This window comes from Athalia rosae, chromosome 5, assembly GCF_917208135.1.
Source record: "Athalia rosae chromosome 5, iyAthRosa1.1, whole genome shotgun sequence".
NCBI classification, from domain to species: domain Eukaryota; kingdom Metazoa; phylum Arthropoda; class Insecta; order Hymenoptera; family Athaliidae; genus Athalia; species Athalia rosae.
Genome location: NC_064030.1, coordinates 1,261,475 through 1,285,836, shown reverse-complemented (window position 1 = coordinate 1,285,836; position 24,362 = coordinate 1,261,475). Strand labels below are relative to the sequence as shown.

General features: G+C 40.5%; 2 protein-coding genes across 11 annotated transcripts in view; one reads left to right on the top strand and one right to left on the bottom strand.

Moving 5' to 3' along the window:
• LOC105691274 (tyrosine-protein kinase Btk29A) overlaps nucleotides 1-24,148 on the top strand; it is a 115,156-nt gene extending 91,008 nt beyond the window's left edge. For 6 of the 10 annotated variants that reach the window (XM_012409628.3, XM_048655855.1, XM_012409630.3 and 3 more), the window contains 11 exons: nucleotides 9,633-9,694; nucleotides 12,520-12,603; nucleotides 13,276-13,340; nucleotides 14,303-14,368; nucleotides 14,892-15,020; nucleotides 15,216-15,409; nucleotides 15,499-15,670; nucleotides 15,766-15,934; nucleotides 16,065-16,183; nucleotides 16,278-16,530; nucleotides 16,613-20,131. In XM_012409628.3, the coding sequence (XP_012265051.2) occupies nucleotides 9,633-9,694; nucleotides 12,520-12,603; nucleotides 13,276-13,340; nucleotides 14,303-14,368; nucleotides 14,892-15,020; nucleotides 15,216-15,409; nucleotides 15,499-15,670; nucleotides 15,766-15,934; nucleotides 16,065-16,183; nucleotides 16,278-16,530; nucleotides 16,613-16,714 (1,415 nt within the window). In that variant the 3' untranslated portion in view covers nucleotides 16,715-20,131. Of the gene's footprint in view, nucleotides 1-9,632; nucleotides 9,695-12,519; nucleotides 12,604-13,275; nucleotides 13,341-14,302; nucleotides 14,369-14,891; nucleotides 15,021-15,215; nucleotides 15,410-15,498; nucleotides 15,671-15,765; nucleotides 15,935-16,064; nucleotides 16,184-16,277; nucleotides 16,531-16,612; nucleotides 20,132-24,068 lie in introns of those variants that run through there. The other 4 variants (XR_007278582.1, XR_007278580.1, XR_007278581.1 and 1 more) reach the window with 4 other exon arrangements.
• On the bottom strand, nucleotides 21,484-23,501 carry LOC105691276 (CRAL-TRIO domain-containing protein C3H8.02). The gene is made up of 4 exons (XM_012409633.3): nucleotides 23,115-23,501; nucleotides 22,806-23,015; nucleotides 22,514-22,725; nucleotides 21,484-22,428 (listed from the first exon to the last, which is right to left on the bottom strand). The coding sequence occupies exons 1-4, from the start codon at nucleotides 23,262-23,264 to the stop codon at nucleotides 22,332-22,334; spliced, it is 669 nt and encodes a 222-aa protein (XP_012265056.1). The 5' UTR covers nucleotides 23,265-23,501; the 3' UTR covers nucleotides 21,484-22,331.
• Nucleotides 24,149-24,362: the final 214 nt, after the last annotated feature.

Genomic DNA, 24,362 nt, shown 5'->3' with positions numbered 1-24,362 from the left:
CGATCAGTCTTCGTTAGATTTTTTGCCACCTTTCGTGGTACGGTGAGATAAATCTACGAGGTATCGAAACTTGAAAACAGAGAAGGCGTCGGGCGTGGATCATTATCGTCAAACGAATCCACGCGAATGTTGAAAAACAAACGTCGACGAGACCTCTAGCTTTTTCTCTTTACCTTCGCCAAAAAAAAAAAAAAAACAAACAGGAGCAAAATCCGCTACACAAATCCAGCTTCCCAATAGAATCTCCTTCGGAGCAATGGGGATGGGCACGCTGTTTCAAATTGTACAGACTTCCAATTCCCTTGCAGCATTTCGCAATAATTTCCACTAACACGAAGGGAGAAAGTAATTGTAGCGAACAAGTTAAGAAGTTGTCGGGATATGACCGCGGGGGCGAAGACGATGCGAAGAAGTTGCAGTGAAACCGGGATTTGTACGGTACGGAGATGCGACAAGAACAGTCCTCGTTAGCGTATAGTTAATTAGACGCCTGTGGTGATTACAGGTCGAAGTAACCTGCCAATGCTCCGGCCATCCTCTTTCATTCGTAGCATCTGACGTACGTTTCGAATTTTCTACGCCCGCATATTTTTTTGTGTTTTTAGCAAGCGATTCTGATTTTTCACGGACTAAAAAGAATGTCAATTAAGGTGGAATTTATTTGGTTCTGAAATATAGTTGAAGTCGCGCAGTGGTTGACCAGCCATGCGCGGGTATTCGCAATTGAATTACTCGGGCGGTAAATTCGCGGACTCGAAACCGCATTTTATATTAGATCTACAACTCTAGTTATGCTCTGTGAACTACGTGCGATGATTTTTTGTCTCTTAAAAATAATCTCCGTATATCCGAGGTACCCGCGTACTGCACCCCTTCGCGACGAAACGTTGGAATTAAAACGAGGATGTTGTCCCGGTGCCAGGTTTGTTGATTAAAAACTAAAATAAAACGAAACGGGATGCCGTGAAAGGGGAACGTGAAAATTCACTCAGGTCCACTTTTTCATAATTCGCGAGTGAATACGCTTACACGAGGTTGAGATACGGAGGCGAGCGAGTGCAGGGATATCGTCGCACGAACGTCGTGGAAATTTCCAGCGATCGTTGAAAAATAATAAATCGAATATGCGAATCGCGATGCGGTGTAACGCGGATCGAACAATCGACGGTATTCGTTATACTTTAAATCCTTTATAGGCACACGTTATACTCCGATATCTGGTTTTGCGTTATCCGAAGTCTGCAGTTTGCGGGCGGATGTCGGGTATAACACCGAGCTATGTAACTGCGGGGATGAAAATAAGCGTCGTTTGTAATACCATTTTCTGAAATAAACGAAAATCGATTCCTCGACTGCGACAGCGTTTAACGCCGAGTCTATATACCAGCGGCAGTTCTTGTACGGCTGGGTATAAAGATAGATAACAATCTTGAAGAAGTTCACGAACTTCTCCATTCGCCTCTTTCAATTCCGCACGCCAGTTTCTCTCCTGGTGATTCTTTCGTTCCTTTCACAGCATCGAGATTGATTGCAAAACCTCATACCGTATATACGTGTCTTTGTATATTATAGCCATCTGTATGTATCTTTCATCGGGTATTTTTTTCCCCTCCTCTCTTTTTGTCTTTTTACCTTTTCGAGTGTCTGAGATTTTCCAATATCGCTAAGTAACCACGAACGTCTCGCAGACCATTCAAAGTTCTATCGAGTCAACCTTTCCTTCATCTAGCATCGCCATTTCAGACGTATCGAGGCCGCGAATGAATGCGAAGGGAAAGGAAAAGTGAAAATACACACGCGCCCGTTCCGAGGACCGAAAGGCGCGTGGGGTTCTCGAAAAAATGAGGGTCTCACCGTCACCCGATCGACGTCGGACGTTCGCCAAATCTACCGACGTCTTACATTTTTACAGCCTATTTAACTCGACCTCTGAAGGATCTTTTTCTTTTCTTTTTCTTTTTTTTTTTTTCGCTTTTCCTTTTATTTCCTCCCTATCCGTTTATTCTACTTCCAAAATACGGTCAACGCGAACCGATTGACCATCGCGGGGCCATACTTGCGGGACGTTTGACTCTCGCAATTTTCTCCACTTCCATACCCATTCCGAATACAATGTGGAAGGAAAATAATCGGTGGAATTGAATTTCTCGTTGGTTGGGGAAAAGTGCCGCAGGGTGAAACCGCAGCGGTACAATGTGGTCTCGGGTAATTCATATTTTCATTGTAATTCTTGTCCTCATTTTCATTTTCATCTTGGTTCTAGTCACGGCGAGCGTAACACCCGAGTACCGTTCCGCTTCGGAGAACTCTTATGACCGTCGCCGAGAGATTCATCGCGCGGATACACCCGCAGCCTCCCTTCTGATCCAATCTAAAACATGGCCGACGAGGCTGACGGGTGAAAACATCGCGAATATCTGTTCAAATGAATTTTCATCGACGTTTGTACGGAAATATTCTCGCCGACAAAAAAAATCAATTTCGGTTCGGGGTAGCGAGTGGAAAAAAAAAAAATTTTGCGGTTGAAAGAGGAAAGAGAGAAAAACAAAAAAAAGAACCAAAATGGAAAAAAGCTACACTGCACCGGTTCACTCGACGGCTCCCGAAGGGTCAGCTGAGGTCGGCTAATGTTTGAAATGAGTTTGCCGACAATGAGTGGATTTCCGTGTCTTTCCCGCAAAAAGACGTATTTTCAAAACTCGGGGCTTCTCGATGCTTTCCTCAACTACTCGTGGCGGTCACCCCGAACGTAAATTTTTATTCGGAGCGAGCCAAACACTCCTGGAGTCGCTCGTGCAGTGACCGCATCTCGGTCGACTTTATACTTTGCTCTTCTCGTATAAATATTAGACCGGACCGGGGAAGAGATATCCTCGCCTTTGTACCACGTTATTTTGGCTCGTAGTTCGATCGGAGAACGCGAACGAGGATAATACCTCGATAGTTTTACGCCCGAAAAACACCCAATATATCTTTATTGGCGTCGATTCGAACCCTCGCTGCCGCTGCATATACCCCGAGTTTCTTTCTTCACCGATCTCGGAGTTTCATCACCTTCGGTACGTCAACCGAACGAGGTAAGGGTTCCTTTATTGCTCGCGCGAGTGGATATATATATACCTCGATTAGTACGTCATGATCGTTGCAATTTCCCCCTCGCCAGGAATTCCTTCTGCCGTCACGGGGACTTCACTATCTCCATGGCGATTCGAACAATTCGCAGAACTGATAAAGGGCTGTTTTTAGCCACGACACCGTTGGGGTCGTCCCACCGTCTCTCCCCGTCTCTCCTGGAACCTCCACATACCGAGTCGAATTCCCGTCCCTTCTGCGCATCACTTTGAATATTAATTTCAGGTAAATAATTTCGAAAACAGTCGCTGCGTGGGCGCCGATATGCTTCGAATGGAAGCGATCGGCGAAGTCCCTCAAATGCGGAGTTGTACAGAGAGAGAGAGAAAAGGCAACCCGTTCAAATGTCATCCGCCTTACGCTGTAACGACGCCAAGTTTGTTGCCTCTGATCTGCGCCTCGCACCTATGACCTATTGCTAAATTTTTTGTCAATTCTGCACGCCCTTAAAGATTTAATACCGGTCAATAATCTCAATAATTTACTCGATGGATCCATGCCGATGTAAATTTTGAAACATCGATCCTTTTTTTTATTTTTTTGTTTCTTCAGAAGTTATCACTAATCCAGCAGAGTTCACCGCTAATCATGGAGGGTGAGTGATTAAAACATGAAGTAGTTGAACAAGTCGATGCTAAGTTATGTCTGCATAAATTTCCAGCGCGCAGCCGACCACCTTTGTTAGGAGAGATGTACGTACGACGAACTACTCCCGTTCCCCTTGGTTAGCCGTAATAATCGTGAGTAAAAACTTTCACCCGAGTGTTTCGCGAGGCAGACGTCTTCCTCGGCATATTCCACGTTCGCGTTCACCTCCGATTATATTCTTACGTCGTCGTAATAAATACGCTTTACACGAACACTTGATAAAGTTCAAAGTGTACCGTACAACCAAGTGGTGCGCCGCGGATGCATCGATTCGGTGAATCCGATGTATCTGAGTTTCAATATCGAAGCCTACAGCCAGCTCGTCTGTTGCACGTTGAAATATATCACATCCTCGAATGTGCACGTTGAACAAATTGCACACGCGTATAAAAATTCGGTATATTCCGGCAGTTTCGCGTCACCGCGGCACATGAAACTTTTTGACAATTTACGCGTTCGATCGTTGCCAGCGTCTACCTATACCCATAGTTATATGTGTAACGTTTGCATTCGCGAAATATGCATATGAATTTATACAGGCGTGCACATACCGTCTATGACTGTGACGGCGTATGACGTACGGCTGTTCGGGTCGAACACCATCGCGAGATAAAGCCATCGCTCGATGAAGTCAAACAATTTTCAAACATCGGGGAAAGCGATCGACTATCGGGGAAAAATAACGGATAATCGACACCGATGGACACCGTGGCACCCGGCTTAAAAATCGAATCTTTCTGATAATTGGAACCGGGTGTACTCCGTTTGTGACAATTTTCTTTCTTCCTACCTCGACCCAAGAAGGAGAGATATTTTTTAATTTTTTGAAAGCCCGACTTTTTTGTCTTTAATCGTCAAAAAAGTTTAATTTCCAATTCGTGTACCAAGTTCACGTATGTCTCATGAACCCTGCTTTTCGAATATGGACCGATCAAGTGTTTGTCCGTACGATCGAATAAATAAGTAAGAATTATAAGGGTGAGTTTTCAGTCATCATCGTGACGGAGAAGTTGTAATCACCTAGGCGAGAGATGGAGGATTTCTTCGAGAGTCTATTTCGTTATCAAACAGCGTCGGCCATTAAAGTAATCACCCCGTCACTCAAGCGAGGCAAAAATTCAACAACGGCTAAAAAGCGAAGAAAAAAACCTGGTTCTGATTTCAAAGCGCGTGTACAGCCGTCCTATGCGCTGTAGCTACGATAACAATTCGCCCCCGCACCAATCGCGGTGTACAGCCGTATCTACACCTCCCCGCATGGTTTTTAACCCCCTGGCTCTCGCGAATAACCCTTTCTTTCTGTACCCGGCCATTTGTTTATCCGATGCTGCAAAAACTATAGCGGCTGCCTCTAAATGCATTTTGAAAAGCCACATAAAGCGTATCGCTATATAACTCGACTGGGTGGAAACCGAATTCGCGTTGTTATTCGTGTATCCGAAAATTGATGAAACAAAAACACTGTAAATTGTTGGAAAATAGTAATAATAGAAGGGGAAAAAATCTCTCAACAAAATGACGGGAGACCGAACGTAGCCTCCTTGTATTTCCGACCCCCTGTCTCGCCGTTCGTTGGTAAATTTTTTTTCTCCACATTGCCATTTGTCATGTTCTGCGATGCTTTAATGCCTCCGAGGGTTAATTCTCCCATACCCTAGCAGCGTTAATCGAAGACTCGCCTCTTGTCGACATATTTCCTCACGCATAACGAAAGCGAAAATTGACAATATTCTAATTTTTGTCCTCACAGCGTGACTCGCGGCTGTACGTCGCGGACAACGTCGAATTCCGCGAGCGGATAACACCGAATATAAATTATATGTACGCACACTGAACAAAACGAGAATAAAAATTCCACAAACGCGAAGGCGTGTATAATGTGCATGTGTATATCGCTGCGGGCCGCTCATACTTGACCGTGCAATGATTAATTAATGAATTAATTAATTAATCTCCCATTACGACAGAGTAGTTCGTCGTGGCGGTAAAACGAAAAAAAGTACATGTACAATGCAGTGATGTGAAACTCATTTGATGCGCGCTTCGCGAGTAGCTTTCACCTACCAAAGTTTCAGTTTCATTGTTTATTTAACCTTGACACGAGCATTGAAACTGGTAAGCAATCGCTTAATTTGTCTTTTATAATATCCACTCTTGGACGGGATTCGCACGGTAAACCGGAATTTCGAACCACCTCCGTCGTTCCACCTGCCTGTCTTTGCCAAAAAATTGTTCATCCATTTTCCATATAATTCGGTCGTTCGACCGAGAGCATCGCGAAGGTTTGAATGAAAATATAAAAGGCACGACGAGAGAAATGGAGAAAAGTATCGCGCTGCAGCGTAGGGATGTATACGTGTATTTAAATGTCGGTATAAAGTATTCGCTCGCTCCCGGTAGTTAGGCGGAATAACAAAGCATAATTACTCCGATGGCGTAAATTGAAGATCAAGTGGCTGAGGTTGAAGGTGGGTTACTTAATTCAGGCGAGTTGGCCCACGGTATCGCGCTTGACGGTGGAAAAAAAGAATGGAAAAAATAAGTATCGAGGGTTCTGAATGGTCCGCGGAAAATTTTAATTATACTTCGATGAACAATTAATTATTTCTCATACTTCATCGTCTCCGCTTATACCGCCGTCGTAAAGTCGAACGGTATTACGCGGACCACTTTTGCAACTCTGGATAACAAGTTTGTCTTTTTTTTTTTTTTTCTTTCTTTCTTCCTTACAACTAATAACTCTCTTCCTAATTAGATTAGGAAAACTTTAGCCGTTTATTTGGGAACCGGTTACATCGAATCGAAATCGAGGCAGAAATCGAAACGCTCGAAAATTTTTCCTGCGGAAATATATTTTATTGAAAAAAAAAATTGCGGTCGGCTTTTGGAATCAAAATACATACATATAAAAATCCTCGTCGCTTGATCATTCTCGGTGTTTCGCTTTCCAATTCTCGTACTGCACCTAATGTTGTAGATTTTATTTTTCTCCTACGTCGCAACGGTGTGAAATATGCCTACGCGCAGGCACATTCTACTCGACGTCTACTTTCGCTGGCGAGAATTCATCTCGTACAGGTGTGTCTGTCCCCCTGAGAAAGAACGGCGATTCATTCGGAGAAGACGAAGGCGGACGGACGCAACGAACGATGCTCCAGATCTCATTGACCTTGAACCGTGGCGGAAACGCCTCTTCACGTCACCCGGGGCAACTTACATCGAACGAATTTGGCGTTTTGGAGTGACGTAAGGTAGATACAGGCGGATGGGTATTAATCAGGAGTTGGATCCACTCGTTATTTTCACCGTCCAGCTCTCCTCGTCTCCGATTCTTTTTCCTTTCGCGTTACCCACCTACGCGAAATATCACGTCGCTTTGTCCACCGAATACCACCGGTTACTTCCATCGAATCTATTGAGAAGAGAGGGAGAGAGCTGGTCGCTGACCACAGTTCGTACGAGATCTGGAAAAAGTTCTCTTTTTTCGCCCCTCGACAAACGCCTCGCCCATCTCGGTGAAAGAATACAGACATTAGAAAAAAAGAAATTCAGACGACCCACGCGCTGTGCCCTGAAATGAAAAGAGGCCGCGGATAGCTCTCCGTCATCGTCGTCTGGGCTCGGAGCGGTGAAATTTTTATGAGAAAATGTCGAGTGAGACATCCTGTAGTAGATATTTCTGTTTATAAAGCTGTTTATAAAGCTGAAAAGAGAAGCAGAAGGAGATGGCCTCTGCTGCAAGCCATCGCTGCCGAGACCCGGAGGAAGGTGGATAGTAGTGGAGTGCATTAAGCAAATAACGACCCGAATCGCGGTACTCTGTGGAAGTCTGGAGAGCGGGTGGAGAGGAGAAAGGAAGATCCCCAGGGAGGAAATTCCACCGCACGTACACTGCAGTCGCCGGTACCCCTGTTCGTTATACGCATCGGTCTGATCTCGTTTTTCGCCTTTTTTGGTTCAAGTTTCTCTCCGTTCGCAAATTTTATTTCCCCCCGATCTCGAACGTCATTTTTCGATAAATGCGACTGGGGTGTGAACTTGGCTGTCCGCGGGTCCGAGGGAAAATTCTGCAAATTCGTTTTCCCTCATCTTGCATCAATCGCCCGGTACCCCGGATGCACAGCCACCCCTACAGGTATAGAGGATAACGCGATCCCGCGCGTTATCGGCCGTGTAAATTCGTTGCAGGTGCGGGATACGTTTGAACCCTGCGAACGGGAGCATCGTCGGCTAATGGAGATAACGTCACGTGTCAATTTTCGCAATAATTCAGCGTGGCCGTGGTTGACCCGCCAAACCCACCTCGGGGTACAAAGCTGTTGCAGCATCCGAAGACCAAACTTTATATGGTACCGGCTCGACGAACCAAGCCAAACTAAATTATAACCTTCGTTAATTCGATGAAACAATGTAAATACGCTCACGCAACGCGCACGTACGTACGTACGTACGTATAAATTTCTACCTACGGCCGCGGAGTACCGAAGGGTTGCGGCTCTTCAAATCATGCGGAAGTTTCGCGCTACGCCGACCGCGCGAAAATCTATACATATAGCTGTAATATGTATAATCGCGATTTACCGACTCTGGAATATGTGCATATCCCTGCAATCAGAGTCGATACGTGTCCATCCGATCCATGGGCTATTACCTGGACGGTATAAATTTTCCCGGATTTCTGTATTGCGTACGGGTCCACTCGCTCTGACCTTATGACCCCTCGGTGGCCGCGAGGCCTCGCGTAAAGCTCGTTTCCGGAACCACGTCGGTCGCATTCTCACGTTACTACTTTCGCAACTATGATACAGGGTAGATTCATGCATAGTTATTTCTTTCCGTGTTCCTTACGAGAGGATGATTGAAAAATTTTCCAATTTTATCCCCGTGGATTCTGAGTCCTGCTGCAGCGCTGCTATTAAACACATACCCGTGTAAACTTCGTGTACACGGAGGAAATTAGTATTCGCAACGGAACGGGGGATTTTGCAAACCAAATTTAGCATTGCTTATACTACCATGGGTTATAGGCGGCGGAGGAAACAGCCGAGGGTGCCTCACCACAATGGGCTTGTTGTGAGATAAATTATTGATGTAAGATTCGGAACTATACCTACTACACCTACCCGGTGCCATTCAAGACGGCAGACGTTACCCCTATGGGAAGCACAATAGGCTAATTTGGAAATTAGCCATCTTCTCATTTGCATCTGAGGCTGCAAGAAACGGGAGAAGGAACGAAGGAACGACTCCTCTAATTAATTGCAACGCGTGTTCGTCTATCGATTTTTTATTACACCTGCAAATATCAAACTCGCCGTATATTACGTTTGGATTAAAACATCGCGTACCTTATCAACTTTTTTACCACCCCTGTGAAATGTAAATGAATTTCAAACCCTCCTCTGCGGTACGTCCGTATTGCGATTATTAAAAGCTCAATCTCATCTCGTCAAAAAAAAAATGGAAATCGCAATCCGCAGATACTCAAACTCGTGTTGCTCGCTACGTTACGTTACGTACACTTCCGCAACATATGGAAATCACCCCTCGACATCGATGAATCTTGAGGAAAAATAAATCGACGCAATATTTCTTCATTTATTCTTCGAATGATATACATCTTCGGCTGCTTATTTATCTTTTTCGCAAACAAAGAAGAATGAGGAGGGCCGAGTACTTATTGGCGTTATTGCCAGTTGTTGATCAATTGCCGTCCGGATGTCTGGCCAGAAATTAGAACTCTGCGAAAGTTTTCAATCGAGTGGCGTCGCCGAAAATTTTTCTCCTCGTCGATGTACGAGCTCAATTGATAATCGCGTCGTTACAATCATTTCCTTTATTCTTTGTTCCAGGAACTCCGTCCACTCCAATCATGCCGAATGGCGGTCCGGGGACACCGTCCTCCAAGGCAAAGGTACGTGCGACGGATCATCCCTTCGCTATTCTACAATTATTAAACATCCAAACATATTTTCTCTTTACCGTGCGAGGAGGTAATGTGATTGCTTTTATTCTTTGTCGTGGAATATAACGTTATTACGAAAGAGGTTTTTTTTACGAAGGTGAGAAGTAATGGGAAATATAAAAAATATATATTTCACTCCATGTACCGTTCCGCTAAAAATCTTACAGCCTCATCCTCCACCGGAGCAATTTCCTGGAATGATAAACGATGAACACGAGAGTTCAGACCCTTGGCTTTCGTTTACGGTTCGTCTACTTCGCCGCTACCCTACGCACTCGCTATGCTACGTTCCCTGTGAACAACAGGGCGCCGACGCTTTTCCCTCTCGAGGGAGAAAGATCGCGGGATGGGTACGGGGGGGTGTGGATATGTCGAGGGAAAATTATCTATACGCGGGGCTATATCCCACTCGTGTCCCTACACCGAATGGATGAATTATATAGGTATAACAAAATTTGAATTCGCGGTGGAGCACGCAGATACGAGGCAATGCGAAAACGCTGAATGAAAAGTGTTCCTGAATCTTGTATTATTATGCGTACAGGTTATCGTCGTAAAGTCCAAAAAAGTATCATGTAGACTAGGGTGGGTTGAAGAAATTTTTTTGTTTTATTTTCTTCGCATGGGGGCAGAATTTATACCTTAAAGAAAAAGGAAATTTTTCAAATGCGGAAAAAAGTTTTCACTTGATATTTTGAGGTAGCACACTCGTTTTTTGAATTAATAATTAATCAAGTGGGGTACTTCCACCTAATGATTACTCGATCGATTGCATAAGTGGATGATTTTGGCTTTCAGATTTGGATTTCGAGCTGATTATACGTGAGATTACTCTTGAAGAACCAAAGAAAGAAATCAATTTTTGGGCCGAAAGTAGAGTAGTTTAAAAATTGATTGTATTATACTTTTCTTACGTATTTTGACCTCAGGAATCCGATTCTGAAAGAAAAATTGATCTATCTCTGAAAATGACCGAGTTATCGCCAATTTTCAACTTTTTGGGGTCAAAAATAAAAAATTTATTTTTCAGTCTATTTCAATGTAATTTGAGCTCAGGAATCCGAATCTGGAAGAAAAATTGATATATCTGCAAAAATGATCGAGCTATCCCAATTTTTTCGCATTTTTTACCATAAAAATGGAGATATCTCGAAGGGAAAAAATCGTAGCTCAATTTGGACAACGAATTCGTGTTCCTGAGGTCAAAATACATAAGAAAAGTGCCATACGATCATTTTTAAAAAATAAAAATTTTTGGTCAAAATTTGAGATTTTTCCAAGGGGTACCCCTTACGATTTTTTCAATTTTTGGCCAAAATTTTTTATTTTTCAAAATTGATCGTATGGCACTTTTCTCATGTATTTTGACCTCAGGAACACGAATCCGTTGTCCAAATTGAGCTACGATTTTTTCCCTTCGAGATATCCTCAAATTTGTACCGAAAAATGCGAAAAAATGAGGATAACTCGGTTATTTTTCAAGATAGATCAATTTTTCTTCCGGATTCAGATTCCTGAGCTCAAATGACATTAAAATAGACTGAAAAATAAATTTTTTATTTTTGACTCCAAAAAGCTGAAAATTGGCGATAACTCCGTCATTTTCAGAGATAGATCAATTTTTCTTTCAGATTCGGATTCCCGAGGTCAAAATACGTAAGAAAAGTATGATACAATCAATTTTTAAACTACTTTACTTTAGGCCTAAAAATTGATTTTTTTCGCCGATTGGTTTCAGTCGTAGACCCACTTTGAATCGTCGCAATCCATGCATGGGTCAAAATATTCGAATTTCTCAATTCACCAGCAAACCCGAGCTTTGCTGGAGTCAGGTAGCCACGGGCGCGCGGTTTGTTGTGGGGCGTCACCTCTGCTGAGCCCTGAAGGTGACGTCTCACAACAAAGCGCTACGCTGCTCTTCGCGCCAATAAAATTTTTCTGCTGGTAGTATCCCACTTGAATAATTATTCATTCGAAAATCGAGTGGGCTACCTCAAAATATCAAGTAAAAAATTTTTTCCGCATTTGAAAAATTTTCTTTTTCTTTAAGGTACAAATTCTGCCCCCATGCTAAGAAAATAAGAAAAAAAATTTTGTCACTCACCCTAATGGAGACTGAGCCGTTGATTCTTCCAGCGAAATTCTTCCACTCGATCTCCCGACATTTATTTTTCCCGTGACGAATTTCACTCGATTATGAGATGGAGATGAGCCGAGAGATAACCGCTAACCGTAGAATCAGATGAGCTTTCGATGACGATATCTAAAACCGAAATCCCGGAGGGGTTTCAGCGGTCGTCCGAAATTTCAACCTCGGTTGCGCGGTATACCATGCCCGGTATGTTTTTTCCATCACAAAGGCCAACCCCCAGAAGCTCGGTCCTGTAGATTAAAAGAATTTTAAATATGGCCCATTTCCCACGGAAATTTTTCAGCGGAGTACAGTTCTCCTACAACGATAATAGAAGTTCAAAGAGACAGAGGAGTGGAAAAAAAAAAATATCATCATCAAAGCGGTATAAATATTTTCCAGCGAAAAAAATTTCGACCAACCCCATAGATATGTTTTCACTTGCGATTTCCATACATCTACTCGGAACATTTTGTAAAACATCACAAACCATACCGGTAGAGGAGATAAATCGAAAAAATGAAAGTGGAAAAAGGCAGAGCCTAGATACCAGGATTTCTAGAACAAGGGGACAGAGAGAGAACATGCCATCCGGGACTCTTATATCGCGCTCCTAATTTTTTTGGCTCTGTTTCCGTTTCAGGAGAAACTCATGATGCGGTCGAAAGTCGTGGTCGCGCTCTACCCTTTCCGAGCGATCGAGGGAGGTGACCTGTCCCTCGAAAAGGTACGTACTGCACGCAAATGTAAGCAAAGATCTTGACCGCCGTGCCATATTCGGCATTGTCCCTCGTCCTTTTCTTCCGCTACTTCTATTGTACCACGAAACTCACGTTAGCCTCTACCTTTCGAACAATCTCATACTCTATTGAAACGCCCTACCCGCGGAGGACATCTCGCTCGATGGATCGCGACAGGACCTGCTTACGAGCATCTTGAACTCGTCCTTATGGTCACGGAAAAAAAAAAGAAACGACCCCAGGGAAACAGGCTCTGGCTATTGCTCGTTTGGATGGAATATATCTGCCTTCGCTTCACTCATTCTTCTGATCTCGTTTCGGTACCACTGAGAAAGTGACCAAATGTTTAGCGAAGGTAACAAAAAAGATCCAAGCTGTCTGTCTCTCGTTGATCGGCTCCGTAGCTCAACGATTTCGAATGCTGGCATATTTCGAATAAATATCACCCGATTCTCGGAGTATAGAGAGGATGATATTTTCAATTTGATCTCGCGCTCATAGATACAAAGTTTCAGACAAGGGAGAGTTTATTGTGGTGAATGATTCCTCAACTAATTAACCCAGCTAATTAATATCCATACCAGAAACACGCTACGCCGAAAGCTCCCCTATTTCCTTTGTAATTCTAGTTGCGCAGTTCATAATAATTGTGGTTTTAGGGCGCGGAATACGAAGTGTTGGATGATTCTCAAGAGCACTGGTGGAAAGTCAAAGACGAACATGGGTAAGAACAAGTTTTAATTCACCCGCACCCATACATATAAGGCAAGTTATAATGACGTCGCTTAGATTTTCATGTGGTCGGTGGAACGTACCCACCTCCGCAAGCGTACAAGGATAGAAATAAAAATATTCTCAGCGGTTTTATAAAAAATTCTAGAAACTGGAAACCGCCGCGTTGCTGTTCGTGAATGTCGGTAATGGAAAGGATCAGAATCAACGTATAAATTCGTCAGCGGGCGTGTATAAATCGTTTAGTATCACCCTCGTTTGGAATTCCACTCATTGTCAATGAAAGCGGCCGTCCCCGAATTTACATCGACGGATGTTGTGTATAATAGCTCCAGTTTACGTTCAAACCCAAGTCGCGGAGTGTAATCAATTATTTCGACGCTAACGGAAGTTGGGACCGCAATGACCCACCGGATAGAAATAGCTCCGGACACTACTCCGTCAGTCTTGTCAATCCTTTCGCCTCTTGGTCCTTTCCGACCTCTGGTAAATGGCGAATATCAGGGATGCCGGGATCTCCTCATTTCTGCAATTTTATCGGCCCTTCTCTCTCAACGGAATTTTTCGACCACGACACGGCCTAAGCTCCAATGTCGATACCAAAGACGAGCTGCGTGCTTTTCTTCTTTTTTTCGCTTTCGCTTTCCGCACTATATAAAGAGCACAGACCTTTCTCGTGCTGCGAAAGGTCTTTGCGGGCTTTAAAGGCGATCGTCTTCGAACAAAGCTTTTACGTCTGCGTTGTGATCGCCCGTTCGTCTCATGAAAAAATAGTACCGACTCTAAGGACAAAGAAAAACGGTTTCATTACATATCCTCAGTTCGTATCCTCGTTTATTTGAAGACGAGTCGGGATCGGCCGAATTTGCCTAGCTGCGTAGTCACCACAACCGCTGGTGCGATTTCTGCCCGTTCACTAATTCTCGCTTTTAGAATCCTCTTCATCGCTTTCAGATCTGTCGGCTATATCCCGAGCAATTATGTGAAGGAAAAAGAACTTCTGGGTCTCCAAAAATATGAGTAAGTACATTCCTCATTTTATTAGGAAAAATTTAGTTTAGCGAATTACTTATTTGGAATTTGTTGAACTTTTGATCTGTGAAATAACATCTTGAATAACAAATTGAAAAGCGTTAAATTTGGAGAATAGATGATACGCTTATCGGTGCTTTTCAAAGGTTTTTCGGACGACACCAACCGTATCTAATATAATACCGTACATGTACGTAATATGGCTATGACGTGTATCGAAATGCGATGATTTATTACCAAGGATTCACCGATCTCCCTTTTTCTTCCTTTCCTCACTTTTGTTCATCTTCGTTTTTTTGACGACAGCCATTTATTAATCGTCGAAACCCGCAATGCTTATTTCTTTGTATTTATCCCGAAGCTGGAAAGGTTTTCAACCTCGTCTTTGGTATTTTTTTTTTTTTGCTTCTTTTTCCTTATTTGATTTCCAAATCCCTTGGCTGAGAAAAGAAAATTCTGGAACCCTAAAGCATACCGGATTTCGAATTTATCGTAAACGATATCCTTTCAGGTGGTACGTGGGTGACATGTCCCGTCAGCGTGCCGAGTCTTTGCTCAAACAAGAAGATAAGGAGGGCTGCTTTGTAGTACGCAACTCTTCAACAAAAGGACTGTACACACTGTCCTTGTATACAAAAGTGTAAGATAATATAATTTTTTGTATTTTTCTCTTGAAAAAATGATCGGTGCCGTTATTTGCGATTATAATCGCGAGATATTATAGATAGCCCTCTGCAAAAAAGGCGTCTTCCAATGAGCCTCCTCGCTGCTTTTTACAATCATGTCATCGCCAACGTACATAATTTATTACTCTTCAATTTTATTATGCTTTCAGTCCACATCCTCACGTCAAGCATTACCACATCAAACAAAATTCCAGAGGGGAGTTTTATCTCTCCGAAAAACACTGCTGCAACTCGATTCCTGACCTTGTAAACTACCACCGACATAACAGCGGTGGTCTTGCGAGTAGACTGAAAACAAGCCCCTGTGATCGACCCGTTCCACCAACTGCTGGACTTAGCCACGGTAAGCTAATTCGAGTTGGATCGACCGATATTCCAACAGTTGATTCATGCGAGTCTTTCACCAGAGCAATAAATGTCGAATTCTTTCAGATAAGTGGGAAATAGATCACACGGAACTACATTTATTCGAGGAGTTGGGGTCTGGTCAGTTCGGCGTTGTGCAAAGAGGGAAGTGGCGTGGTTCGATCGATGTGGCTGTGAAAATGATGAAGGAGGGTACCATGTCTGAAGACGATTTCATTGAGGAAGCTAAGGTCATGACGTAAGTGCTTACTTTGTTTGAACGGCAGAAAGCCCCGTGTTTGATAATCAATAAATCTTACAACTATTTGACCTTTTTGGAAAATAATTTTGTAGTAAACTACAGCATCAAAATCTGGTCCAATTGTACGGCGTCTGTAGTAAGCATAGACCAATTTACATCGTGACGGAATATATGCGGCACGGTTCTCTTCTCAACTACCTTCGCCGTAACGAAACTTCTTTGGGAGCTAATGTTGGCTTGTTGCTCGATATGTGCATACAGGTAAATTAATTCAGAGCCCAAACCATCATGTCCATTTATTGCAGTTCATATGGAATACAATTTATCTTTTCTGTGTGACTTCGAATAATCCTATCCCATCAAGACGAATATCTCCAACGTTTGATTTCAGGTCTGCAAAGGGATGGCCTACCTGGAAAGGCATAATTACATCCATAGAGATCTGGCTGCTCGTAACTGTCTTGTTGGATCCGAACATGTTGTCAAAGTTGCAGATTTCGGCCTTGCTAGGTAATTCAATAATTTTTACTAAACCGTCATCAATTTCCACCAAAAAAAAAAAAAAAAAAATAGAATTATGAGAAAATTACGAATGCTTTAACAGGTATGTCCTTGACGATCAATACACAAGCAGCGGTGGCACCAAATTCCCGATAAAATGGGCACCCCCCGAAGTTCTGAATTATACTCGCTTCAGTTCAAAATCTGACGTATGGGCGTACGGCGTATTAATGTGGGAAGTTTTTACCTGCGGGAAAATGCCATACGGTCGTCTAAAGAATACCGAGGTTGTTGAACGCGTTCAACGTGGAATCGTCTTAGAAAAGCCCAAAGCTTGCTTCAAGGAAGTTTATGATGTAATTATCTAAATTGAAGCTGAAATTAAAAATTATTGCCGGCGCTTCCATCAGTTACAAGATTTGTCGCATTTCATTGCAGGTAATGAGGAATTGCTGGTCGCACTGTCCGGATGCTCGACCTTCCTTCCGACTTCTGAAGGAACAGCTGATCAACGTTTCTCAGGGCTTGCTCAATGATTGACTCAACCTTTTGCGGTGTATGCGCCTGTCCTCGCCATCAAACCAGTCTATCCTGACCCCAAAATCTCCATCGCTTGGCCGATCCCCATCCATATTGCCTTCGTTAAACACTTCATACAATTCAGCAACGCTACCCGCTTCGCACAAAATACGCGGACCAGCCTCGCTTCCTTCTTCAGCTGGCTCCGTTGTTCCTTTATCGTCGTCGTCCCCAAAACTTAAGAGAGGAGGTTCATCCTCGCCAAGTACACCTGGTCATCTGGCTAGTCAGCCATCATCTAGTTCATCAGACGTTTGCGATATATGCAGTTCCTACGGTCACCCGTGGATCGAAATATGCAAGGCTATGCGTGCCACTAGGGGCAAATGAGTATATTTATTGTTTTGACCTATTATCTTATGCTCACTCTCTGGGAATAAAATTGTAGCATAGATCTGTCTGATTATGCGGAAGTCGTGAACAAGTTTTGTTCGCTTACAGCCGAATCGAGAACTTTGATCCTTGCGCAAACGAAGAGCGTCTTTTTGTTTCAGTACGGACGAGCGTTTCCACACCCTCCATACGCAAACTCCAATTCCAAATACTTCCCATTTTTGAATCATCAAAACGGCTCAGGCACCGCCGATATTAGGTAATTCCAATTTAAGTTATTATTATTATTATAAATCTATAAATCACGATCCATCGGATGGAATTGGTGATTCTAATATTGAAATCGTAGCTCATGATTTGGAAAAATGAAAGTTTCCCGAGGAAAATTTTTAACGAGAGTAGCTAGACGTGTAAGAGTAGTTTTTTATTGCAATACCGTGGATGAAATTGATGCGATGGAAAATTTGACTGGAGCAGGATAATAGAAACGTGCGATACATTACCCCGAGAGTAGCAGCTTGATAATAATTATAGAATGGTTCCTTGTGACGCGACGAAGTGCATGCATTGTAAATGTATATGCATTAGTAATATGTCGTTTTGGATAAAATGTGCAATAATAGGGTTAAACAATAAATTTTAGATATTGGCCTTACTAAGCAACAGCTCCAGGTGCACGACCTAAATATATAAATATCTAGCCTAAGCATTAACGTACACAATGACATGCACGTACATTAATAAATACCATAATGGGCGGCGTACGTTACACGCATACATAAAATACCATACCAAACATTTACATACCTAGATATACTATATTTGAAATTCAATGAGTTTATAATATGATGGACCCTGTGAAGACAATATACGCAAGTCCTTACAGCATAAGCTAGTCGTTACTATAATAATTGGAGCGAACAATGTAACGCACTGTCTGCTCCACGTTCCCTTGCATATCTTTCGACGTGAGTCCCACGAGTTAGTATGTTTGCTCGAATACACATAAATTGTATGAATCATAATTATTGTTGTTGAAGTTATTATACAGACGTATATTAATCAGTTTATAGTTATGAACATGCAGTAGTATAAAACTGTGTGAGAAGCGTACATTTCTAACAACAATAGAGAAAAAAAAAAACCATTTAGCTAATCACCTATACATGTATAAAAATTACGAGGATCGGTATTTTCCTCAATCGGAAATGCAATTTACTATTTTTGATTATCGTTGTTTTCAACTCCATCCATATACCATGTGGAATAATCACATTATATCTGGTATTTGAACTCATATATTTTTTACTTAGCAATAACGCTTTGTCACTGTCTATAATACATATAGGTCACATACGTAATTAGTACTTTTCATCCGTTCAATTTTTGTCACATGGGGCAATGTAATTTATCACCGTTATTGGGCACTCAAATATATCGATGAAAACCCTTCGTCCCCGAATGTTTTTTAGAGACGCGTTATCAACTTCGTTTCGTTTACATTACACAAATACCTATAATTATACTATGTCTTCCACTGAGAGGGAAAAGTAAATTTTATATCACGAACATCCCGTTTTATCGAAAATATACATAATGGTATTAATTGGTATGCGAATGAATTTTTTAAGAAGGGGACCACCTCGAATAGACCTGTCAATTCTCAACCCCTCTGGTATTTCTAGACATCATACAATTAGTGCGGGCACGGGCAAAATATTTTTGTAGCGTTGGTTCCAAGTCTCACAAAAAAAATTAAAAATAAAAAATAAAAAAACCGTAGATTGTGAATATATTATACATACCTATCTATATCTGAGTGAACGGACTCGATTAATACGGAATCTCAGTTTGTATAAAAATTCTTCGGTACTCGAGCGAAGAAAAAAATTATGCTGCATCAAAAATTCTGATCCACCGGTTATAGGCATATTATTACTGCATGAAATATATTCGGTACCAATTCAAAGTGTATTCTCTAATTGGCACCTTGGATAAATGATCGAAATTTAAAAAAGCAACTTCTGATGTTCAGAGTTATAATTCGCACCCCGTACATTTCCGAATACGCTAATTAAAGGATAGACGAGGATACCTAACATCAGACTTTGTCGGATATAGGTAGATCTGTAGATGAATGATGTAATATTTATTAATAGTATATCGAAGATTTAATCATGCTATTTAGTATCAATAGGATCTACCATATTTGTTATTGTTGGAGAAAATCAGTTATTAACGTACAGTATAACGAGATAAGATGCATGTCCCCTGTTGAGGCGATTTTGTAATGGTGTTGAGAGATATTGCATACTTGGCGCAAGACTCTGTCGAGTCCCTTGATTGTTATTTCTTCACTCCTCATTATTATTATTTTTGAAATGATCATCGTCATCATCATCATTATTATTATTCTGATTCTTAGCATCATTATTATTATTATTAATCTTATTATTACGACCGTCATAGTTATCATAATCATTAACATTATTACTCACTCATCTGTATTGTCAACTAAATTTTGTAACGTATATAAAAAGTTGCAAAGACGTAAACAAAGAAAGAAATGAACTGTGAATCGAAAATATGAATAAATCAGATTACCTAAAAAATCATAGCTTTGATAGAAGTGATTGAATTACTTATCCAATGATTGAAATAAATCTGACTTAGACTGTAATTACTAATAGAGAATAATCAACAGTGGGAATTCAGGGCTGTTCCAAATATAAGCCCGAAAAGTTTGAATGTTTTGTAGAAACACGATCATTATTTTCCTTTGAATTATAATATCGTTGTATGCGTGGTATAATAAATTTGTAAACAATGAGAATTCAATTAAGTAATTCCTATCATCAACAAGCACGATCTGCCATGTTCGTTTTATGTGATAAAGTGTAGTAAATGTACGTACATATACTACACAAATACATCTAATATATCGTTTTATGTTGACGTTTAGTCCTGCAATTCTGTACTCAAACATTCGGAAGATCATTAATTTTGTAAAGTAATAAAAGTGATGAGAAAAAATTGTCCATGCAATCATGGAGTTTCTAATTAAGAAAATTACACATCATCGATCATTCTATATTTTTCAGCTGAATGATCCAGATAAATATGGCTTACACGGACATAAAAGATATGTGAAATAATTTTTTTTGTCCTGATCTTGATTGAAAATCGGTAAAGAAATGACACCTCCAGGGAAGTAGAAATCTATGGAACAGATAAATAAGAGTAGATCAAGCTGAAATATAGAAGTTGAGAAGAAAAACTCGAGCACGCTTTGAAAATGGTATTTTTTCTTGTTAATTTTATGTTAATCGTACATTTGTTATCTCAGAGTGTGACAAGTCGGTCCAAGGTCTCTTCAGATACTATTGTCAAAAGGTTGAATGACTAATCGAATAAATCTTCGTAGAATAAATGAATAAATAAATGAATCGCAATGATGATGTTCGGATACAATAAATTCCCTTAGTGGGGATACCCAAAACTTATAGTGAGTGCATCATTATATTAAAGGTAGTAGTAATTTTATATGTGATAATTTCGAAACATGCTGAACGTATGCAATTAATAGGGGTAACGCGCATTTTTAAAGATCATAATAACGATAATAATAATCGGGATAACAATTGCAAAAACTGCGATTAAAAGTATAATATTATGAACAGTAAAAAAGTGATGATAACGATAATACAACGATGAAATCGCTGATAGGTACTTCAATGAAACGAGCATTGTCATACCATATTCGTGTTGTATAAAAATAGCAATCACTTTCAAAGAAATCGTATTCTCCATATTTAGAATGAATGAAAAATAAAACTCATTAAATGATCGAAGAAACACATTGTAATAGCCCGCTTGTGTGTAATAAACTGATTGATATATATATACATCATATATATATATATATTGTAGTATTAGTATAATTTTCGCGTTTGAAAATATCAACACAAGAAGAAGATTTATCGGGGAGTAAATGTGATGTCTGTACTATACATATGTATACATTATTATTCGCTTTTAGGAACCTTATCTGCCGAGTATTGCAGCATGTCTGGTGTGCTGCAACTGGGTAAATTTTTATTGAGGAAAAGATAAATTTCAAATTCGAATCTTACTAATTCAAATGGGACCTCCGTGTTCATCTTCGTGTCACTACACATCGCTATCAGTGATTTCTATTTTTATTTCTGATTCCGCTTCCGCTGCGATCTGTGAGATAAACTACGCGCATTTGTGATTGAATTTTTCCGCAATACTTGTATACGCTTCTATAGATGTAGTGCGAATGTAGATGACTTCAAATTGATTTCGAATAGTCCTATAGCTGAGGCGGTGTATAAGATAAGACATGCATATGTCATGTGTACAGAAACAAACAATTTGACAATCAAAAATAGTTTATTGACAAATACATATTTCATTGTGGTGATAGGTTTGAAAGAGCTTCTACTAGCCCGGTTAAAGTTTTGATGGATCAAGTTCTGTTACTTGATACAAGATTTTGTTCCTTAATACAACATAGCAGTTCATTGCAACATATTCAATGATAAAATTTCAAGCTCTTTATTAAGGGGGGAAGGGAACAGTTGGTCCAACAGTCTTGACAATAACACGTCTATTTTTTGCATGCAAAATAACCAATATAATAAAATTATATTGCCATTTGACATGGCCACCCGAATTCGCGTCTCGTGGTATTGCAAGCTCCATTTACATTGAGATAATACGCTCAAATGGTTTTTTATCACAACTATATAAAACTAAAATAAATACTTTTTGCCGATAAGGCGAGATTTGATTTTGAGGTAATGGAATTCTCTAGGCATTATATAAGATATACCTGAAAATTGTGTTTGAAAAATTATTGTAATATTATAAGTTAAGTTTTTAGTTCGATTGAATGATCTAATTCATACAGCAGGGGGAAGGAGATAAATCTACACCTCTAATTAACTTCACTAAGAAATAAAATATTTATGATTTGACTACACATGTATACATGGAATGAGAAATCTTCAATCTCAGGTACCTATGGACGTCATTTACATTGGCCCAGAATCAGTTTTGACGATGAATATCCAGAAGCTATCTGCCAGCGTTTCGGACATGGTAAAAGGTAGATTATAGGCTCAGTTGTTGATCTTGGAAAATGTATCTGGCAAATTCATCATTTTTTTCAGTTTGATGACATATTTATATTTTATATCTCAGGTAAATATTCCAGAGATTACAAATCACTGGGTAGTATGTCAGGCACTAAATACTGACATAGTTCTATGTCAGAGTTAACAAACACCACCTTGCTCGACGTATTTTCGTCCAACCTGAACAAGGATATAAATTTCTATGCATTGAATAGGATTGGAATGTTGTATATCAGGATGATATATTGATTCTGATGAGACTCACCATCCTTTAATGACAGCCCAACATGTTGAGAATAGAGTTGGAGCATTCAGAATTAGACAAACACCAAGACGTTCAGGGTAATGGCGTGATAAGAGCCAAATTAAATTCCTCAGCAACTGATTGTCCATACAAGTCATCCCAAAATCTTTAAGGTCGAACACAATGCAGAGATTGTCAATTACCTCTTCAAAACATCGTTTGCAAGCATCTTCCTGTAGGGAAGAGAAAAAAAAGCATATAGTTAATTTTTAAGAATGCGCTGCAATTGTAATAGTTTCATCAAAATAGGTACCAAACAGTAAACAATGAATTTGGTCAATATGTCGATATCTCTTTCATTGGGATTGTGGTTTTTAGCAGGTATGTAAATCACTGGTCGTCCATACATATCTCGATGTCGCAGAACCCTTGCCTTATTTAGATTATTTTCAACAATTGCTGATTTTGGATTGAGATGAGCGACTCCATATTCAACACGCCAAGCATTCGTTTTTAAAATTGCCTAGGGTGACAAATAGGGAAAGCCAGTGTTCAAAAGATTGATTATACGAATTTAAATAGAATACGTGAATGAGAAAAAAAATAACAGACTAAACTATACCTGAAAAGCAGCATCAACATTTTTGAAAGCTCGTAGATATCTCTTTAATGAAAACTCGTTATGATACTGGGTTGGATCGGCACTGGTAATAAGAGCCATGCGTTCCTTCAATTCTTTGAGATCAGCCTCATTGACTGATATCGGTTCCATGATGAGAAATCAACGACCATAAGTCCACACTGTCTTAAATCAGATATTCGTGGAATGATGGTCAGATCAAGCAAATAAATTCAACTACTGTCACTAATTGATGCTGAACGAATTGTCTGCAGCTCGAATAAGGACACGTTTTGCACGAACTGATTGTTTTTCAGAGCTGCTACACAACTGAATACGTCAAATAATGACAGCACGTAGCAGTAGACAACCAAATGTCACATTTTGTTCTGCTGAAGGGTATGGTAAGGCTAACGCGCTACTCCTCGAATGTTTGTTGAATTAACTACGCTACAAAGAGGCCGATTATTTATCGACTGCAGGACAAGTAATGTTTAGCAATCTGAGGAGGTTTATTTGAAATGAGTTTGTTTCAGCGTCTAATGTACGACGTATTTTTACCTCATAAATACGAATCTGATAACTAAATTGTACTATTTTGGAAACTGATCGAGATATCTCACTATTTTTACTTTGCTCAGCAATAAATTAGCGGGCATTTGATCAATTTTATGAACGTGGATCAATTTAGCTGGCGAATTCAGATTCCTGGGCTCGAGACTAAGAGAATTTTGATAAATTTAGAAAATAATCGAAGGCTATGGACTCCAAAATTTTGCATTTTAAATATCGAAATCATAAAAAAATAGACATGCTTGAAATTGTTTCCGCAAGTACATGTTCTGTGACGTTATTTTATGCAAGGACCACAGGTCCGTTAAGAGAATAAAGCTTTTACCAATATCATTGATAGCTCGATATATGTATGCCAATATTCATAGAGATTTCTGATTTTAGGTACTCCGAGGATGTCTGACGTTCCACAAACGAAGTCTGCAGCCACGCGGAATTTCCAGAGGACTCACCATTGCTGAAATGAAAACGTGCCACTCAGTGACGAGCATATTCTTACCCTCGACAAAAATTGTATTTACGTCCGCTAATCATCAATTCAAGAATAGATTATCGTAGATGTATAGTGAATAATTGTTAGCATGCATAGGAATGAGTCATTAAACTATCTTCATGCGTTGTACTTGTTAAAATTCGAATCACTGAGAGGATATATTGAAACAATTATACATCTTGTAT

What these genes read in the sequence shown, in the direction of transcription:
- LOC105691276 (XM_012409633.3), bottom strand. Translation starts at nt 23,264, where the DNA reads ATGGAACCGATATCAGTCAATGAGGCTGATCTCAAAGAATTGAAGGAA. An exon ending in AATTCATTGTTTACTGTTTG is followed by an intron (nt 22,726 to 22,805) that starts GTACCTATTTTG and finishes TCTTCCCTACAG; the next exon opens with GAAGATGCTTGCAAACGATG. An exon ending in TGGGCTGTCATTAAAGGATG is followed by an intron (nt 22,429 to 22,513) that starts GTGAGTCTCATC and finishes ATCCTTGTTCAG; the next exon opens with GTTGGACGAAAATACGTCGA.